Source organism: Typopeltis vanoorti, chromosome 2, assembly GCF_054136105.1.
Source record: "Typopeltis vanoorti isolate ZY-2024b chromosome 2, IOZ_Tvanoo_1.0, whole genome shotgun sequence".
Classification (NCBI taxonomy): Eukaryota; Metazoa; Arthropoda; class Arachnida; order Uropygi; family Thelyphonidae; genus Typopeltis; species Typopeltis vanoorti.
Window position 1 is genome coordinate 76,692,614 of NC_143550.1, and position 20,789 is coordinate 76,713,402.

General features: G+C 36.8%; 1 protein-coding gene across 1 annotated transcript in view; it reads left to right on the forward strand.

The window, feature by feature from the left end:
* Nucleotides 1-19,993, forward strand: part of Nf-YB (nuclear factor Y-box B) — a 137,127-nt gene extending 117,134 nt beyond the window's left edge. Inside the window, exon 9 of the mRNA XM_090406160.1 lies at nt 18,556-19,993. Within this exon, the coding sequence (XP_090262286.1) occupies nt 18,556-18,582 (27 nt within the window). The 3' untranslated portion in view covers nt 18,583-19,993. The remainder of the gene's footprint in view (nt 1-18,555) is intronic.
* The last annotated feature ends 796 nt before the right edge of the window (nt 19,994-20,789 follow it).

The following is a 20,789-nucleotide window of genomic DNA, read 5'->3' on the forward strand; positions in this document are numbered from 1 at the left end:
TTCCTCAAAGCCATCCTGCTCACTCACCATTAAGTCAACATCTCCTGTGTCCTCTACACTTAAGTTCTTCTTGATTAACCCTGATCAGGATGAAACACTCTTATATATAAATTGATCACTGAATACCTCAACAATATCTTTGGCAGCAGTTACCATTCTACCATTTTCATTCTTGAACATGATCTTACCATGATCATTCTTCCTTCTACTTACCACATATCTAAAACACTAGGATTTTTCTTTGCCTGTTTTGCCAATTTCTGCTCATACTGCACTTTTTTCCTTACTGAGTCACTCTCCTGGCTTGTTCTTTATACTTTTCATGTAACTGATTATTACCATTATTCAACTTGTACTGCCTCCAAAGTGCCTTCTTCCAGATTTCATACTTAAGCCTCTCATTCATCCATTTTACACCTACCTTATTCAGCCTTTTGGCCTTTGCAATACATTCACACATTGATGCTGTTATGTATTTCTTTGTCAGTTTACAAGCAGCATTTATTTCCTTATTGCTTAATTCTTCATTCCATAGCTCCAAGCTGTCTCCTAAGCTTATAATATTTTCCTTTGTTAAGAAAGAATGCTGTTCAGGTTTATATCTGATAATCAGTTCATTAGTTAGTTACTAGGTGAATATCATTGGCTAATTAATATAAAAAGTTTTGATTATGGTGTTTGAACCTCACAAATATATCTGCCATGCTAGTTATTTCTTGATTTAATGTTAAGGATAAAAAAAATTCTACCCCAAAAATCAGCGCAAATTGTAATTCACTTATAAAAATGCTAGATACACTTTTATTATTTTCTTAGAAGTGATTGTTGAATACATGGTGCATATATGAATATATGTGCAAAGTATAAATGATAAAAGAGAATTAAAATTATATAAAGCATAATATTCTTCACAATAACAAAATGCTTAAGACAGTATATGACAATAAAATGAAAAGAATGAGTTTGCCGTGTAACAAAAGTATGAAGGAAATACATTATTTAATGCAAAGTATATATAATAATATACTGTATTAATTAATGTAATATGGCTTGTGTTTTTTATGAAATAAAATACTACGTAAGCTTCCATGCAGTTTTGTTCATATTTTATACATAATGAGTCCCTGAGCTTTATCTCAAATCAACTTCTTAAGTGAGCAAGTGGTAAAAATCGGGCATGTGTTGCAACTTCACCATAGATATACATATATATATATATATATATATATACACACACACACACTTTAACTAGTTATTTTCATGGCAACATGGGCTTTGTTGAACAGTACATATTTTAATATCTCTTGATATTTCACAACTTGAAATTTCAGAAAGGAAAACACTACTCTGTAGCATTTTCCTTTCTGAGTTTCAAAGAATTGAGCAGTATTTTTGAAAGTTTATATGAACTGGAGCAGATAGTATAAAATTCAAATTGCAAGTTTTTTGAAATTTCAACCACTGAGCAATACTAGAAAGGTTTCTTATTTATAAGTAATAAATTTTAGCAAGCTAAACACAGTTGCTCAGCAGATATGTTGATTTCCTGAAGTTAAATTAGTCAGCAGATATATAGGTACGTTTAATTTAATCTAATGAGATTTGAACTAGCATCATATGGTAACCATTAGATAATAGATTAGATATTAAATACTTTGATGAGAAGAGACAAGCAAGTTATTGTTCCTCTGTACCGAGCCTTGATAAGACCTCATCTCGACTACTGTGCCCAGATTTGGTCACAGTAGTAGGTTTCTTCTGGATGGGGAGGAGGTGGAGAGGATCCAGAGGCTAGTGACCAAGATGATAGCAGGTCTATGGAATGAACCTTATGAGAACAGGTTGAAGATTTATGGGTTGCAGAAACTGGTTGATAGGTGGAAGAAGGGGAGATATGATAGAGACATTCAAATTGCTGAAGGGTGTCTATAGGGTTAATTCAGAGGATATTTTTGAGATCAGGTCTGGTGGCGGGAGAACTAGGGGACATCTATGGAAGCTGGGCAAGAGTGTGTGGTTAGCAAGGGTGTTAGAGCTGGGTTCTTTACTTTTAGAGTGGTAAATGAGTGGAATCAGAGTCTGTTGTGGGTGCTGTGATAGTGAATGCGTTCAAGGCAAGGTATGATAGATACTGTGAGAATGCCAAATAGTTGTGTGGACATGATGTTTAGGGCCTCCCTCGATGAGTCTAAGGACTCCCCGAAGTCGCCTGTAATAATAATGATAATAGTAAAGTAACAGTGTATTTAGTAACTAAAATAGGTACCAAAAAACTTGACTGTTTGGGAAGTATTCATTTAATTTAAGTGGTATTCCACCAGCAAATTGTTCTTCACGTAACTTTTTTTTTCCTTCAAAACTTAAAAATAAGAACTATTTGAGAAGCATGCATCATATATGTTATTATATACGAATTATTTTCTTTGGAAAATAATTTTCAAATTGGAAATGGAGTTGCTTACTATTGGTTTCTGTACCATCATATTTTACAAGCATCTACTTAATGGGGGGGGGGGTAATTTCTTTTTATTATTTTATTACTGAAATCCAGTTGTGTCTTATTAGTTCTAAAAGAATTCTCTTTGTGCTTTCTTACATTTTGCTAATAGCTAAATTTTCAGATGTGAACAATTTTTTTTTTTTTTTTTCTTGGAGTAATGTAAACAGTTCATGGTGTAAAAATCCCAAATCTGTGTCCTGCTTTAGGCTACTACTGCTTCCAAATCATGCTCCTAGACTTTCTTAAAAATTTTAGCTTCCTTACGAGAGTTAAGTTAGACATCTACACTGGCGTGAGTTAACTATAAATCATATATCATAATTAATAGTCATAAACATTGTTCATCATGCTTTTTTTTGCATATACAAGTTGCAGTGAATGAACATTTTAATTACATTCTATTTCAACAAAAGCTTGTAGAGTCAATAATGCAGTAGGTGAGCTAAATAAAAAAGATGCCTATTAGCATTCAACATAGATTTAATTTGGTTTTTATTCAATTAATTAAATTTAATGTAATTAATGTTGCCTGTTTGTACACTTTTATCCTGAGTGGTGGAATTTGGGCATGCAGAGAACTGTGTAGAGCTTTCATAGCTTAGCTGGCGTAGACGAAGCCTTTGGGCTGAAAGACCTGGGCTCGATTCCCATTCAAGACATGAGGAACTTTTATCTGGTCTCTTTTGACTGAAGGTGAGTTAGCTGGTCTCATACGGAGGTAAGTATTTTGCCAGCCTGGCTGGCTGAGTGGTTAGCATATCCGCTCTAGCCAAAAAGCTGTGGGTTCAAATCCTGCTGTGGGCGTGGATGTTTGTAATTATCTGTGAAAATACTAGTGGTGGTTGGTGGTGAGCAGTAGATGGCATTGGTGGATTGAGTGGTGGAGACGGAGAGTTGTAGAGTATGAGCCCTCCCTTGATGAGTCCTTGGACTCCTAGGAAGTGTCACGTAATAATAATAATTTAGCAGCTTAAAGTTTAAACAATTCATTTACAAAACATCAGGCTTAGGAAATACTTCTTTAATGTTCTCCCACACACACCCTGTGAGAATATTTTTCACATGTATATTTATGCATGTGTAATAGTAGTCTTTGTTTGAAAGTGGAAAGTTCTCACTTTGCAGTCAGTTGGAATTGCCTGGTTGCCATATTGTTGGAATTAAGTTACTGGCATCCTTGTTTTCTTAATGTTATCCAAGTAAGTTTTAAAATTTAAAGTAATTTATCTTCTGGCTTCTGTTGCATTTATTTGATTAAAAATAAATTTGATCAAAGTGCTTTTTTAAACAGTGAATAGTGTGACTTCTGTCGAGATTTGTGCTACATTGTTTTTCTGTAATACAAGTGTCCTTCAGTGGTTGTTTTTGGAGTTGGTTGTTGTCTCTATATTGTGTATTTTTGGTTACTGAGAACGTGGTAATCAGATGCATAGTGGTGGAAGAGAAGAAGAAGAAGATAACATAAGTTTTCATTATTTAGATATGTCGTATACTTAAATATGTTTTATAGTTAACTTATATTTATACCTATAGTTATACTTATACTTATTTAGCGTTTAGTTGTAGTAGTTCCTCGACACTATTTTGAATAATGACGGCAGCTCCAATTGCAAATGGCGTATCACCAAGTCCTTCCCCATTTAAGGACTCCATTTTGCATGACATAATAAGGGATTTTGTGGCATCCAGGACTTGTGGAGTGTATGCGTCCCATGGTTGTATATGTGGCAGGTGAGTAAAGGAGAAATACATATAACAAAATACAGGCAATGGGAGGAACTTGGTTAGTTAGAGATGACTATAACTGACCTCGTTGAGTCAGAGGTAGGAGATTCTCCTCATAAAGAGACTAGTGGTATGATAGAGGGCAAGAGATATATGAATGAAAAAAATGAGAGTGGGGAGTGTGGAAAAGTTTAATGATTGAAGTTTTCAGAGATGGTGTCAATTGGGAGGATGAATGACAAACGAGTAACTGACTTGCAGAGAGAGAGAGAGAGAGAGAGAGAGAGATAGATGAGCTGTGGAAGAGCAGGTGGAATGTTTCGGGAATGAGATGAGAAGTGTGAAAGATGAGATTAGGCGAATGGAAGCGATGAATGCAAGGCGAATCAGAGTAGGAGTGAGTGAGAGAGAGTTATGGGAATGATAGAGGAGGAGAGAATAGGAACAGTAGAAGAGAGGGAATGAGAGAGTGTTATAGGAATGATAGAAGAGGAGAAAGAACAGGAACAGTAGAAGAGAGGGAATGAGAGAGCGTTATGGGAATGATAGAAGAGGAGAAAGAACAGGAACAGTAGAAGAGATGGAATGAGAGAGAGTCATGGGAATGATAGAAGAGGAGAGAGAACAGGAACAGCAGAAGAGACGGAATGAGAGAGAGTCATGGGAATGATAGAAGAGGAGAGAGAACAGGAACAGCAGAAGAGACGGAATGAGAGAGAGTCATGGGAATGATAGAAGAGGAGAGAGAACGGAAACAGTAGAAGTTCGAATGAGAGAGAGAGTTATGGGAATGATAGAAGAGGGGAGAATAGGAACAGTAGAGGAGAGGGAATGAGTGAGAGAGAGAGTTGTGTGAATGATAGAAGAGGAGAGAACAGGATCGGTATAAGAGAGGGAATGAGAGTTATGGGAATGATAGAAGAGGAGAGAATTGAAACAGTGGGAGCACTGGAACCAGGGATAGTGTTGTCAGGAAGGCAGGTAAGTAGGGGGAACACAGAGAGAAAGTGTTAGAGGGGAGAGTGAGGGATGCAGGTGAGCAATCGAGGAACAGCGTGGTGAGAGGTGTGATGTATGGGGACTCGATCCATGGTGTGCAAGATAGGATGCATGAGGAGTGTTTGCCTGGAGGCATGATAGATAGAATGGCTATGGCAATTAAGAGGGGTGAAAGGGTAGATGAGATGATTGTGATGGAACGAATGATTTGAGAGGCAATGTAAATCGGGCGGCAAGAAATATGAGATTTTTGCTTGAGGTTGTACAAAAGAAAATGCAGAGAGGAAAGATAGTGTGCATGTTGCCTAGGTATGATAGTGATGAGCTGAGCAGAAGAGCAGTAATATTGAATAACATAATAGCTAGAATGTGTCAGAAGAGAGGATTGGAATATGTGATTGCTTGGAGGATGTTTGAGGACAGAAAGGAATTGTATGCGAGAGACCACTTGCATTTGAATGAGGAAGGACATAGGCATCTGGAGAGACTGCTGTTTTTTGAATGAGTCGGTGTGTCAATGCAGGGAAACTAGAATACCCAGGATGGTAGCAGAGGTGGCCTCTTGTGGGAATGGGAGAAGGAAGACATCAGGTAATGCTGAGCCCAGTGGAGTCTAGAGGGGGATAATGCTAGGTATTGAAACAGTGGCATTTTTATGCTTTATACTAATGCCAGGAGTATCTGGAATAAAGGAGAGGAATTGGTGGCACTGATAGCACCAGCCTGGCCAAATATTATTGGGATCACTGAGATGTGGTTGACAGAAGAGGATATAATAACATGAATAGAAGTAGCAGGGTACAGTATTTTTCAACAGGATAGGAAGGGAAAGCGTGGTGGTGGAGTACTGCTTATGATAAGTGACGACTTATGTCCTTTAAGAGTGGAGGCTTTGGAAGACAGTGACACTAATGATTTTGAAAGCATATGGTGTGAGGTAGAGATGGGCAAGACAAGATATTTAGTGTGGGCGTTGCTACAAACCAAGAAGCACAGAGGGTGGAGACCAGAAGATGTTTAGACAGTTGAGCTTAGCAAGTGCAAGAAGAATGATTGTTATGGGAGATTTTAACTATATCAGTATAAATTGAGGAGAGGAAAATGCATGTAGCAATAAGGGAATGGAATTTCTAGAATTCTTGAGGGACAAATGTCTTAGGCAACATGTAATAGAGGGAACAAGAGGTTCAAGAATTTTGGATTTGGTCATAGCATCAGAAGAGTTGATAATAACTGAGATGACATCTCTCCCACCAGTTGGAGATAGTAACCATGTGGTTTTGACTTGGAAGATCCATAGACATGCAGGAGTATCAAAGAGACGGGAACGTATGTGGAAGTATAAGGCAGGTGATTGTAATAGTCTTAGATATCGACTTGGGGAAGTTTCATGGAGGAAAGAATTGGAAGACCACAATCATTAGTGCTTGGGAAATTGTGAAGGAATAGTAATAGCAATAGTAAGCTGTATTCCACAAGTGAAGAAGAGGACACAATTTGGTGTAAAATGGATGACAAATAATATTAAACAGGAACTGCATGTGAAAAAGAGGCTATGGATAAGGAGACAGGCGAAGAGCAGATGCATGAAGAATATAAGACACAGGCCAGGAGAGTGACTAGTATGGTAAGCAAGGCAAAACTGGAATATGAGAAGAAATTGGCCCTAAGATCCAAAAAAAATCCTAGGGAATTTTTTAGATATGTGGCCAGTAGGAGGAGAAATGATTGTGGAAGAATGACATTGTGGAATAAAAATGGGAATAGAGTGACTGATGCAGAGGATATAGTGGAATCGTTCAATAAACACTTAATTGGAGTATTTCATCCTGGAGGAGTAAATTTTAATACTAGAAGGGATAGGACAGGTTCAAGGTTTAGAGGTGCAGGAGGAGAGCGTGTTCCAAATACTGAGTACTCTGAATGTCAGTAAAGCTGTGGGACTGGATGGTATTTCACCACGAGTTTTGAGAGAATTGCTAAAGAACTGATAGTGCCTTTGACCTGGCTTTTCAATGAAAGTCTGGCTACAGGAAAGGTGCCCAGGGAATGGAAGGAAGGTAAGATAGTGCCATTGCATAAGGGGCATAGCAGACTGGAAGTGTCTAATTTTAGGCCAGTTTGTGTGTCATCAGTAGTTGTTAAAATCGTGGAGAAATGTGTGAGGGATTGTATACAGCATTGTGCAAATGAGGGTAATGTTATCTGTGAGAGTAAACATAGATTTGTTAAGGGGGTGCTCTTGTTTAATAACATGCTAGCCTTTTATAATAAAGTTACAAGAGCAGTTGATGAGGGAAAGGCATATACTGCCATTTTCTTGGATTTAGCGAAGGCATTTGACAGGGTGCCACATGATAAGCTGATATTTACTGTATTTGCTGGTGTATAAGATGCACCCCCTTTTTTTGTACATATTTTTTAGGAAAAAACTGTATCACTGAATATTATAATGAATTTACAGTATTTCAAATATAATTTTTTCTTCATATACAGTGAAAGTCTGATACGAAAAATAAGAGAATGTTCGTAAGCCTAAATAAAATGAAGGAGCAAGTGCTGTATGGAGATTTGTTATTAAGAGGTGTGATAGTTGAGAGTTTGACGAAATCGTACCAACCGAGTACGAACATAAAGGACGTCAGCGAGTCTATTAGTGCGCAAAAACAGAGGGTGAAAGAAATGATAGTCATGGCAGGAACAAATGATTTGAAAGAAGACAAAATGAAAATGATAGAGGATGTGAGGGAATTACTTGAGGTAGCAAAAGAGAAGAGTGAGATAGTTAGGATGGTGAGTATTTTGCTGCGGTATGGTGAAGTGTTTAGAAGGAGGGCCATAATTGCCAATGACTTTATGCATGGAGAGTGGTGTGGAAATTGTGGATGTGTGGATTGAGTTCAGTGGGCGAAAGGATTTATATAAGATTGATGGTTTACATTTGAATGGATTTGGTGTACGGAGGCTTGAAAAAGTGTTGATGAATGAAGTGGATGTACAGACTCAGGGAAACTAGATTTATTAAGGGGGGGGAGTAGATATGCAAACTTTAGGGAGATAGTTGAGTGTATGAATGAGTATAATATACCCGAGCGAGTATGAAGGACAACAAATCAGAATGGGATAGTTAGTATAAGGCATCAAAGTAGGGATGGGACTAACGGGCTTCTGCAATTCATGTACACTAATACCAGGCGTATTAGGAACAAGGAGGAGTTTTGGGCCTTGGTTGGCACTTCCGGGCCACAGGTTGGTATTAGTGAAACATGGCTGACAGAAGATGATAAAGCTGGTGGGATTGAATATGACGGGTATAGCGTGTTCAGGAGTGACAGGGAGAATAAAAAAAAGGGGGGGGGAGTGTTATTGATGATAGCTGATGAGTTGCAGCCAAGGATTATAGAAGTTGAACTGCTGGATAGAGAAAAGAGCACATTTGAAGCTATTTGGTGTGAGATAGAGGCTAGCAGAACAAAATGTACAATTGGGTGCTGCTATAGACCAGGTGATGGAGTAGATGGTGGGGTAGTATGCATAGGCAAATAGAAGAAATGAGTGTAAGGAGGGTAATTATTATGGGTGATTTCAATTATGGTAACATTGACTGGAAGGAGGAGAGGGCACATGGGAGGAAGGAGTTGGATTTTATGTGGTTATTAAGGGACAACTATCTGCGAAAGTATGTAATGGAAAATACTAGGGGGCAGAGTGTGCTTGACCTAGTAATTGCATCTGAGATGTGGCTGTAACGAATATGACCATGTTGCCACCAATTGGTGAAAAAGTGATCATAAGGTCATGACTTGGGAGGTGGCTAAAGGAGTGGAATTTACAATTAAGACGGGGTACATGTGGAATTACTGGGCTGGTAAGTATGACAAGCTTAGGAGTGTGCTTGGCTCAGTGCCATGACATATAAAACTGCAAGGGCTGGATGTTGATAGTGCATGGGAGGTGGTTAAGAAGTATTTGCAGGAGGCAATGGTTGACTGTATACCAAGAGTCCGAATAATAAATCAAGTAGGGGTTAAATGGATGAATAACGCTATTAAGCTTGAGCTGCAAAAAAAGAACAATTGTGGAGGGAATTTAAGGAGAAAGGTGACCAGCAGGAACAGTATAAAGCTCAGGCCAGAAAGGTAACAAGGGTGGTAAGAAAAGCAAAAGCAGATTATGGAAGAAAATTGGTCATGCAGGCTAAAGAGAATCCCAAACATTTTTTTCAATATGTTGCAAGTAAAAGGAAAAATGTTCATGGCAGAACGATTTTAAAAAATGCTGAGGGCAGGGAGGTAACCGAATCAGTCGATATAGTGGAATTACTGAGCGAGCACTTTGCAAGAGTATATCATCCAGGTGGTGACATTGCAGGAATGGAAGAACCAACAGCATATACTGAAATTGTGATGAATGAAGTAGAGGTAAATAGTCTGTTACAGAACCTCAATGTCAATACATCTGTGGGATTGGATGGTATACCAGCTCGTGTCGTACGTGAAGCGGCTAAAGAATTGTCAGTGCCCTTGACCATTTTGTTTAATTTGAGCCTCGGGTCTGGGTCAGTCCCAAGGGGGTGGAAAGAGGAGAAAATAGTTCTGCTGCATAAAGGTGGTTCCAAGGCTGCTGTTGAAAATTACCACCCATTCAGCATAACAGTTATCGTTATCAAGATCTTGGAGAAAATAGTCAAGAGGAAAATACAAGATTGGATAGATGAAAATGGGATACTGTATCGGGGACAGCATGGTTTTGTGAAGGGTAGGTCATGCCTCAGTAACTTGCTCACGTATTATAACACAGTGATGGCTGAACTGGATAAAGGTAATGGGTTTACAGTGATTCTACTGGACCTTGCTAAGGCCTTTGACAGGATACCACATGGAATTCTAATCAGTAAAATGCAGCATATGGGGATGGATATAGGGTTGGTGAGATGGATAGGAGGGTGGTTGATGGAGAGATATCAGAGAGTGGTTTATTCAGGAATAGAGTCCAAAAGACGGCCTGTGACTAGTGGTGTGCCACAAGGATATGTTCTTGGACCACTGCTGTTTAACTTGTTCATTAATGATATAGGAAAGGATCTGAGAAGAGCAGTTCATTTGTTTGCGGATGATGCAAAGTTGGGTAGGGCAATAGTGAATGCAGATGATGTCAAAATTTTGCAGGATGATTTGGATAGATTGGAGGTCTGGGCTAAGGAGAATGGATGTCAATTTAATATGGCAAAATGTAAGTTTATACATTTTGAGGTGAAAAGATTAGCAGCAGTTTACTACATTGGTGGAACTGTACTCCAGGAAATTATTATTATTATTATTGTTCTGGGAAACTCCAAGGAGTCGACAGACTCATCGAGGGAGGCCCTAACATCATGTCTGGAACAACTATTCAACATTCACACAGTATCTATCATATCTTGCCTTGAACTCATTCACGGTCGTAGAACCCACAACAGACTCTGGAAGCTTATTCCACTCATTCACCACTCTCCAAGCAAAAAACCTAGCTCTAACACCCTTGTCAACCATGCTCTTGCCCAGCTTCCATGCATGGCCCCTAGTCCTCCCACCACCAGTCATATTTTCAGAAATATCTTCTGGATCAATCTTATAAAAACCCTTCAGTAATTTGAATGTCTCAATCATATCACTCCTCCTTTGCCTATCGTCCAATTTCTGCAACCCACAAATCCTCAACCTATTCTAATAAGGTTCATTCCACAGTCCTGCTATCATCTTGGTCACTCGTCTCTGGACCCTCTCCACTTCCTCCCCATCACGAAGAAACCCTGGTGCCCATAACTGGGCACAGAAGTCCAGGTGGGGTCTTATCAAGGCTCGATACAGAGGAACAACAACGTGTTTGTTTGAAGGAGAGTAGAGGAGTAATAGTGACCAATTCAGTAGAGCACTGTCGATGAAAGCATCTGTAGAACAGACACAGGGCAGAAACTGAACGTCTGTGTGTGAGAGAGAGAGAGGGGGGGGGATCATTAATTAGCTGGGTTGCCTTCTGGATCGAATCTAGAAATCTTAGAGAGGATTTTGCAAGTCTATATCCCAAATATGGGAGCAATATTCCATGGCTGGGTGGATTTAGGCTTTGTATAGAGTTAGCAGCTGTGAAGTAGTGTCTTGTGCAAAAAAGTACACCAGGTTTTTTGGAAGTTGCAGAAGCTACAGCTATAGTTGTGCCAGGAAAGATTGAAGGTGCAGGTCAGTCCCAATAGAGAAATCTAATCATGTTTTGATATCTCAGTATTACTGAAGGTAAGGAGGAGGAATGGAGCTCTTCCTTGTGAGAGATGAGACATGACTGAGTTTTGGTGGCATTGAAGTTCACAAGGTTGTCCTTGCCCCATTGTGATATAGCTAAGAGATCTGAGTTCAGTTCACTGGTAATAGTAGATCTTGAGGATTCTAATACTTGAGCACTACAAGGTTTGTCGAATAAAAAGGGGGAATGGAGTTTACTGTCATTGGCAAAGCTATGGATAGGATTGGAGTCTGAGAGAACAGGTCATTTATATACAAGAGGAAGAGAGTGGGTGAAAGAACCCTGGGGTGCACCTGCATTGGTGGGGAAATCTGAGGAGAGTAGACCATCCACCATGACAGCACTGCTGCGGAAAAAGTATCAGCTTACTGTGTGATAACTTCGCTCTAGATGCACAAAACTGCTAAAAACCATTCTCAATTTTAATTTAAATTAGGCCTTTTCAGTGCTAAATTTGACAAAATGATTTGAAACAATACCGATTGTATCTTTTATATGACAACAAATAAAATGCCTACAGTACACAAGTCAGCAATCAATGACTCTAGGTTCATTTGTTGTTTACTGATGAATGGTATCACTATAAAGACAATGTTATTGTGAAACTTTTTATCATTTTCAATGCATAGCTGCATTGAACTAACAAACAGGAGAAAGATGGGGTGACATGATAGACCTACAAACTTCTGAGAAGGTCATATAGGATATCAGTTAATGCATTTTTCATTTTATGGAGGGTGTGGAGAAGACTACAAGGCATCCATGGAAGTTTAAAATGAATGCAGTCAAGAAAGTGGAGCAAGAGCCAAATTTTCTCTCATAAAGTGGGGTGTGAATGGAATGGCTTGCCATTGGAGGTGGTGAGTGTAAGATAGTGCGAATGAATTCAAGAAAAGGTATGACAACTGGTGTGGATGATATGTAGACCCCCTCAATAATTCTCTTGCTGAAGGTCTTTGATAATAATTATATCTAGTCTAGCCATAAATACTGTTACAACTTGAATAGAGCATAAACCTTTAATCTATTAGTAAATCATTTACAGCTTTCAGCACGTACAAACCAAGTCTATAACGTGCACATAGCAGCACTTACTCAATATGCCCCACCCTCCCTTTTTGCCTTTACACATGCTGGAAGTCTGTGAGGCCACATATCATGCACAACATCCAATGGAAACACTGCTTGCTTCAAATTCACCTTCAGGCTGGCAATGCTGGGGATGTCATTTTTTTATGGGCTACTTTTTTTTTTTTCTCACCTTCTCTCTCTCAAGCTCTGACCACAATTTGAAGTTGAATGAATTCAGATTGGGACTTCCAGATGGCCAATCAAATGGTGATATGTGGTTGGGCACATTCGCCTCCAACCACTATTGTGTGGTTCTCGCCTTGTGTTTAAAGACTGAGTCCTGTTGGAAAGTTCACTGCCTGCCATGAAATAAGGTATTGTTTCAGTGGGCTGCTCTATAGGTTCCAGTGTGGTGTCTTGATGCATTTTGGCAGAGGTTTGATCCATTTCTCACAGAAATGTAACTTGGATACCCCCACCACCAAATCATCATTGATGCAGGTGTTGATCTCTCTGAATCCTGGGTGCTATGCCCCAGATATAAAAGGCTCAGATATATCCTCTTCACAGAGGATATCTCTGTCTGTTGTTTTATCACCCTCTGTCGCATAAGTTGTGGTGTTAAGAAGTGTCCAGCAGAACAACAGTAGGCTCTTGTGAACAGCTACATGTGATTAGTTAGTACATGTGACATGATTCTCTGTGAAATGTTCATCTCTCCTGTGACATAACTTTCTGATACCTTCACATTCTCACAGGATTTACACTGGAAGCATGCTTTCACAGCCCTCACAAGCTGTTGCATCCTGATGCAGCAGCATCGACCTGTTCTTTAGTAGTCAGATATATTTTCTGTATCATTATAATGGTTAATAGTCGATACACAAACATCCTACTGATCCAGAGTGTTTTTGTGTTGAAAACAGGTGGCTGCATTCCAACCTTATTATGGGCTATTACAGCTACACAGTTCTCATAATCTTCCCACCATGTTAACCAATATAGCTAGGCAACTCGCTCTCTCTCTACTGATAAACATGCAAATATTGGCTGTGCCCAGTGCCACGAATGGAACCAGGTTCGCACAATTCTGTGGGCAGCATGGGAGTGTGCGGAAGTTGTAACAGTATTTATGGCAAGACTGTTTAATAGAAATTTAGTGTTGAAAGAATGTTAACAAAAACATTATGTTGATATTATTGAAAAAAGAGAACCTAAAAGGCTTCATTTCAGAAAATAAATTAATAGAAATAGGGTATATGATAAATCCATTTTTATTTTATAGCTGAATGTATAGAAACTTAGGTATTTATGATTCTTTCACCTTTCATTGCATGTCCCCTTTTCTTCTCACATATAAAGGGATCACTACTCAAAGAAATAAGTCTTTATCACAAAATATCTCACAAAAAATAGTTTTAAAAAAAGCAACAAAAACCAATTAAAAAAAACAATAAAAATGAAAACAAAAAACAAAAAAAACACCAACATTAATTCTTATAAAAAAAAAGTTTCCATATTTCTTTCTTGTCTCTAATATTTGTTATTTTTACATTTTGCTTCTAATTTTTCTATTAGTTCTTTTTTTTTTTTTTTTTTTTTTTTTGATTTAAGGAACAAATGCTCTGACTTCCTATCCTCAATATATTCTATTTCGAATGCCTTTTCCAGTGTCATATCTGTCTAGATCCAGTTGTATTTTGAGCATTTAATTTTTACAAGTAGGTTGCTAGTCTCACTTGTTGATACTCTACTTTAGCCAGGCATACTGATTTGGCCATCATAGTGAGGGTCGCCCATCTATTAGTTTACGCTACTAGCATATATGTTGTCTACATCAGACTTTTTACACCTGCAGATCGGGGAAAAGAGGAAAAATATTTCGCGGACCGGCTGATGGCTAAGACAGAAACACAAACCAATGTGGACAGTATTTTATTTATTAAATTCAATGTTATAAAATTACAGTTTAATATTTGTTGAAAATGCAAGCAGCAGTAGAAACTGAATATCTATGTGCAAGAGTGGAGTAAATTTGTGAGAGCTCTTTAATCAGTATAATTGCATTCTTTTCTGAGGAGAGCAATTATATTGAGATTAAAGACAAATCCATCAAACCATTGAATATAATATTCAATGATTGGATGGATTTGTGATTGTATGGAGTCATTAGGTGTTCAGAAGACCTAGAATGAAAAGACAACCTAAATTTTGCAATACTAGGAAGGCAATATTTGTTATTTGTAATATGCTTATGTTAAGAAACACTGGAGGCTACCAGAAAAGAAATGTTATATCTTCCAAAGATTTGGGATTGTTAAAGTAAGAATGGAAGAAAATGATTTTTTTGAGAAAGTGAGAGACATTAAACATGCTTAATTATGTCTCTAAAATGGTTCATTTGGACCAAAATTGAGGTTATTGACAGATAAAGATTCCCAATTTCATCCAAATCTGTGCAGTCCAGAGTTGTTTATTATTATTATTAACATCCAACCTCCATGGAATCAGAGACTCATTGTGGGAGGTACACACTATCACAAACAAAGCTCATCCAATCGTGTGCCTTAAACAAATCCAATGTGTCTACATTCACAACACACTCAGGTAATGTATTCCACTCTCCATGCAAAGAATCTCCTCACTATTCTGCTCATATCCTCCTTTTTCTGGAACTTGAGAAATTCATTTTCCTTATTCCCAAATTCTGTCTCTTCATTCCAATCTATACAGCCCTAATTAAAATCACCCTTCCTTTGTTCATTAATCCAAGTTGTTTATACATTTCTTCATCACCTGCACATTCCCTGGTCTATAGCAACATCAACTAAATATGTCTTCCTGTCAACCTCCACCTCACACTGCACTGCCTCAAAACCATTGCCACCATTTCCCTCTTTCATGTGGACATTTTGTTATATTCGTTTCATTATAAAATTGAATACATAACTCAAAATTCTACTTTCACAGTGTGTAGTTTTAATAAAACAAAAATTGCTGTGACTGAGAAAACTGATGAGATTATTATTATTAGCATCAAACCTCTGTGGAGTGAAAAGGCTTATCATGGAAGCTTCTCTCTCTCACACACACATTGTAAACTCATTCATCATTTTCCCCTCATTTACTTTTTTTTTTATTCAATCCTTGTAGATCAACAGCTTTCTTTCATTTAAAGATATTTGAAATTCATTATGAATTTTATATATTGTCATATTATTTAAAATTAATGTACTTAATGTAACATATATACTGTACATATCACTACAGTTTTGCTGTACTGCAAGTTGAAACTTTCAGGCATCGATTAAAACTACTGCCATTGACAAACATTGTAAGTGAAAATTTATTCATCATTTAAAATTTACACTGGCCATAAAATCAAGTTTAAAGTACATCTAAAATAAAGCAAATATAATTTTTTAAAAGCCTCAGTTGTCACTAGTCATTGTATACTCATATGCCTGTTTCCTGAACAATGCTAGCAGACTCTGCAAACAAATAATCATATTTCAGAAGAAAATATCAGTTTTGATCAACTTTTCCAATTCATTGGTTTTTGGTGAGTCATGAAAGTGAATCTTTTGAGAAGGATATTCACTTTTCTCCTGAAATATAAGTTGACAGTTTATTATCACAGTCATTTTGGTGAAGTTTTTATACTGGTTGGTAACATACTGATAGATAATACTACAAAATATTAAAGAAAATCCCATTGATGCTGGATGTGATAAGGATAAGAACAAAATAAGTTTGAGACAAAGCAATATTGTAGTATTCTATAATATCTATTGTATTATCTTTTTTTCTTTTTATTTTTTTTAATTTCATTTTATTCTTATTAATGGACAATATTCTTTGTCTGTGTCATAGTATTAGTTGATAGACATAGTATTCTTTATGATGATCAGCATGGATTTGTAAAGGGTAGGTCTTGTTTTAGCAATTAACTTGCATTTTATGATGGGGGAACGAATGCATTGAATAGGGGAGAATCATATATAGTTATATTGTTAAACTTTGCAAAAGTGTGATAGATTACTATCTGACCACACATGGCTGGCACAATACCAAGAAGAGTCAATTCATGTTGAAGGGGAAAAAGGAATAAGGCGATGTACGAATTCATCACCAATACACGAAATCGAATAGTACGTAAAAATTTTCCATCATGTGTTTAAAAATTAGAATTTTCATATAAGAAAAGCTAATTTTCCAAAATATAATAATAAAAACTTATCATTCATTACCCTATTATATTATCGGAATGGATTTGCCTTCTTTGCCATGTACAGAGGGGTCTCACATCTGTGGTCGGACAGTACCACGTACAAGCAGCAGAGGTTGGGAATAGATAGTATATTGGTTAGATGGATTGGTGATCGTCTCTCTCTGAATGATAACAACAAGACGTGTAAAAAAAAAAAATTTAAAAAAAGGTAAATGTCCCAGGGTTCTGTTCTTGAGCCCTTGCCGCTTAACTTGTTTCTAAATGATATTTTATGTGAACTCACTGGGGATCTTTAGTTGTTTGTTGAAGATGCAAAGTTGGGGAAAATTATAAGTAGCACTGCTGATATTAATTTCTGAAGGGAATTAACATCATTGAACAGACTTTTGATTGGACAAGAGAATGGGATAGTTTTAATATTAATAAGTGAAACGTGTTGCATTTTGGAGTGCAGAAATATAAGGCTGTGTACTATATTAATGGCACTGTACTGGAGGAAGCAGATGAGATTTGAGATCTGGTAGTGATGGTTGACAGTAGACTGAAGTTTAGAGGGCATATTGCAAGTGTTGCAAAGGCTGCATGTCTTAGTGCTGCTATGATAAGAAGTACTCTAAATGTAGAGATAAGGAGGTGATTGTGTCACTGTATAATGCACTGGTCAGACTACACTTGGACTACTGTGCTCAGATTTGGCTGCCTGGTTTGTAGTGTGATGTAAATATTGGAGAGGATCCAGAGAAGAGCGACTAAAACGATATCAGACCGGAATGCTGGCTCTAGATAGAGGTTGAAGAAATGTGGATTGCAGAGTTTGGTGGATAAGAGGAAAAGGGGTGATATGATGGAAATGTTTAAGTTAGTGAGGGGCTTTTATCAGATTAATCCAGAGGGTATTATAAAATATTAGAAGACAAGAGGGGAAAGAACCAGAGGCCATCCCTTGAAGTTATGTAAGAATGTAGTGAAGAGGGGGGGGGGTGAGGAGTAGATTTTCTACATGATGAATTGTCATGAAATGCATTACCAGAACATGTTGTTAATGCAGGAAGGGTTAAGAATTAAGATTTAGTATGATAAATATGTTGTGAGTTGAATGAATCTACCATAAGTCTTTCATCTACATGGAGGGTGTAATGATAATAAATAAATAATAATTTATTTATTTATTTTTGATGGACATTTTAATTCTAAGTGCCGACTAGAGGAACTTTTTTTATCATAATTGCCTAATATTCTCAGGGTAGTTAATATTTGGCATGGTCAAGTAGGATATTTTCTCAAAGAAACTCAAGTTTTTAATCCCCTATCTCAAAAATTTACCATAGAACTCACATTATTATAGATAACAATGCTAGTGCTAAGGACCAGCTACGAGATGGTAGCAGTTATCCTTTCTACTATCAGTAAAGGTTTGATAGGTGGAGACTGGCTTCCATTTGTCTCCAAAAGTTAAGGGTAAAAAAAAGAGCTGGGGAAATGGCATGAATGGATTTATTTTGTATTGTTGTGGTAACAGTGGAAACTTGTTGAGAGTTTTTTTAATGTGATATGTATCTAGTTTTTCCTGCATTTTATATATAAACGTGAAAATACTGAAATAAGATAAACATCCCAGAGAAAAAACAAGTCATAAATAGTAGTCTTCACCAAAGTAGCCAGCCTCAAAGAAATATTTTTTTAATTGATTCACTTCAGTCAAGGTTGGAGCTTTATCTATTTTATATATGTTTGATATTTTTGCTTTCAGATTGCACAGCCAATTCATTTTGCATGATGATGTCTGAAAGAGAGGCTTACCTTGTATCATATGAAGTTTTCCTACTGTGCTATAACAGAACATCTTGCAATTTGCAGACAGTCATCGTGATGGCTTCTATTGATGTTTCATTGCACAATGTTTGATTTATTTATTTTTATTATTTTATTTTATTTATTTTATTTTTTTTTAAATCTCCGGGAGGCCTGTAATGAAAACAGCATTTATCTGCCATCATCTTCATCCTGCATTGTGATACTCCATCATTGACATCCAGTGTTGTACATATTTGTGTTTAGACTGTATTTGTACCTCACTACAATTTTACTATACAGTTGTTTAAAAATAATAATAGTAATATAACTAAGATCAGTTTTGATTTAAATTTTGTTAGAATATTTCTTCCTTCTTTCCTATTCAATGACGTCACAATTCAAACTTTATAAAGTAGGCATTTTACTATTAAAGTATATTATTTGACAAAGTTATAATAAGAATTTTTTTTTTAAAAAAGCTACAAATTGATGAACCATGAACATTCATACTATGACTATGATTTAAAAAGGGTGTTGTTAAAATGAAACAGAATTTTAATACGCCGTTCTGAATACTATTTCCCAAAGAAACTTAGCAATACAGAACTTTTCACAAAGAAACCTGAATTGTGTGTGTGTAAAAAGTGGATCAGATAGATAAGGCTGTGGAGTGGACATTTATATCTTTGAGTTACAACATGTTGTGAAATTTCTTTTTTTTTTCTTTTTTTTTTTTTACTAATCAAAAAAGAATAAGAATAGATGAGACCCATTAGCTGGGAATGGGGGGGGGGGGTAAAATTCCCTCTATAGAACCTACTTAAAGGTTTGCATAGTTATGATAAAGAAAATATATTATTTCACTTTTTGGAATCTCTGACAGATAACACATGAGAAATATAATAGACTACTAAGAAACAAGAAGATTCGCACTTTTGATGACTAACTAGCAATAGTCTGCAACTAGCATGAAAATGGATTTAAAGAATTCAATTTCAAGTTGTGGAAATTGGTCCCAAGTTTTCCGGTTTAATGTTTTTTTGTTCAAAGTGTTTATATTTAAATGTATATCCGCTATAAATCATAAGTAATTTTTAGCAAGTAATATTTAATTCAAAGGGTTTGTTTCTGTAATGCATTTTGTTTACTAATACCACTTAAAATGTGGACATCACACAATCTGTGTGATTGCATAAGCAGTTTAAGCAACTGTTTAAGGCACTGAATTTGTAGGCAAACACATTTTGTACATCCTGTGCAAGGCATGTTGAACTTAATGTATCATAGATATATGATAAAGTGTGTAAAAGAATAGATCATTTGTATAGTTGATTTCAAACAATATATATATATTTTATAACTTTATAAAATGTTATAGCAGAACTATTCGTGAATAAAAATGCAAAATTGTAGACATCAGTTCTTTTGATAGTGTTGATCAAAATAAATCATTGATAGCATATCTTCATTTTGCCATTCAGAATTGCATGCTGCTTTCCTCGGTTTGTGGTAACAGGATAACAAATTGGATTTGTATGAATGTGTGTGTGTGGCTTCGTGAAGATAAAAATAAAAGTTTAGACACTTAATACATTATACTAAAGATAAGATGTCTAAATACTCGCAGAATTATTATTATCACAGAACTTTCATGGAGTCATGAGACTCGTGAAGATTTGCAAGTTAAACACCACAAAATCAGTACACTGTGCCACGTCTTAAACTTATTGGCTATCTGTGCACTCGCCACTTTCTTGCAATGAATTCCATGTACCTGCTTCATACAAAATTTTTTTTCACTCTTACATACAGTTTCACTTTTTTTCACACAGTTGTTGAACTACATGCAGACCACAGAAGAGCATGCAGGTAACTTAGGTCTATACACAAATGCTAAGAGTATCAGAAACAAAGGCGTAGAGTTTGTTGCCTTGGTTAATATATTGGGAGTTCACACTGTAGACATTAGCGAGATGTGGCTATTAGAAGCAGACATACTAACTGGTATCAAGTGCAAAGGATAAAGTATATTGAGGAAGGATAGACAGGATTGGAGAGGAGGAGGGGCATGCTGCTAATGATATCAGATGACTTGAATCCAATTAGAGTTGAGACCTATGACTGCAATACTAGTAACAGTTTTTCATCTGGTAGTGAGTTTGAAGCCATTTAGCGTGAATAGTGGGATGT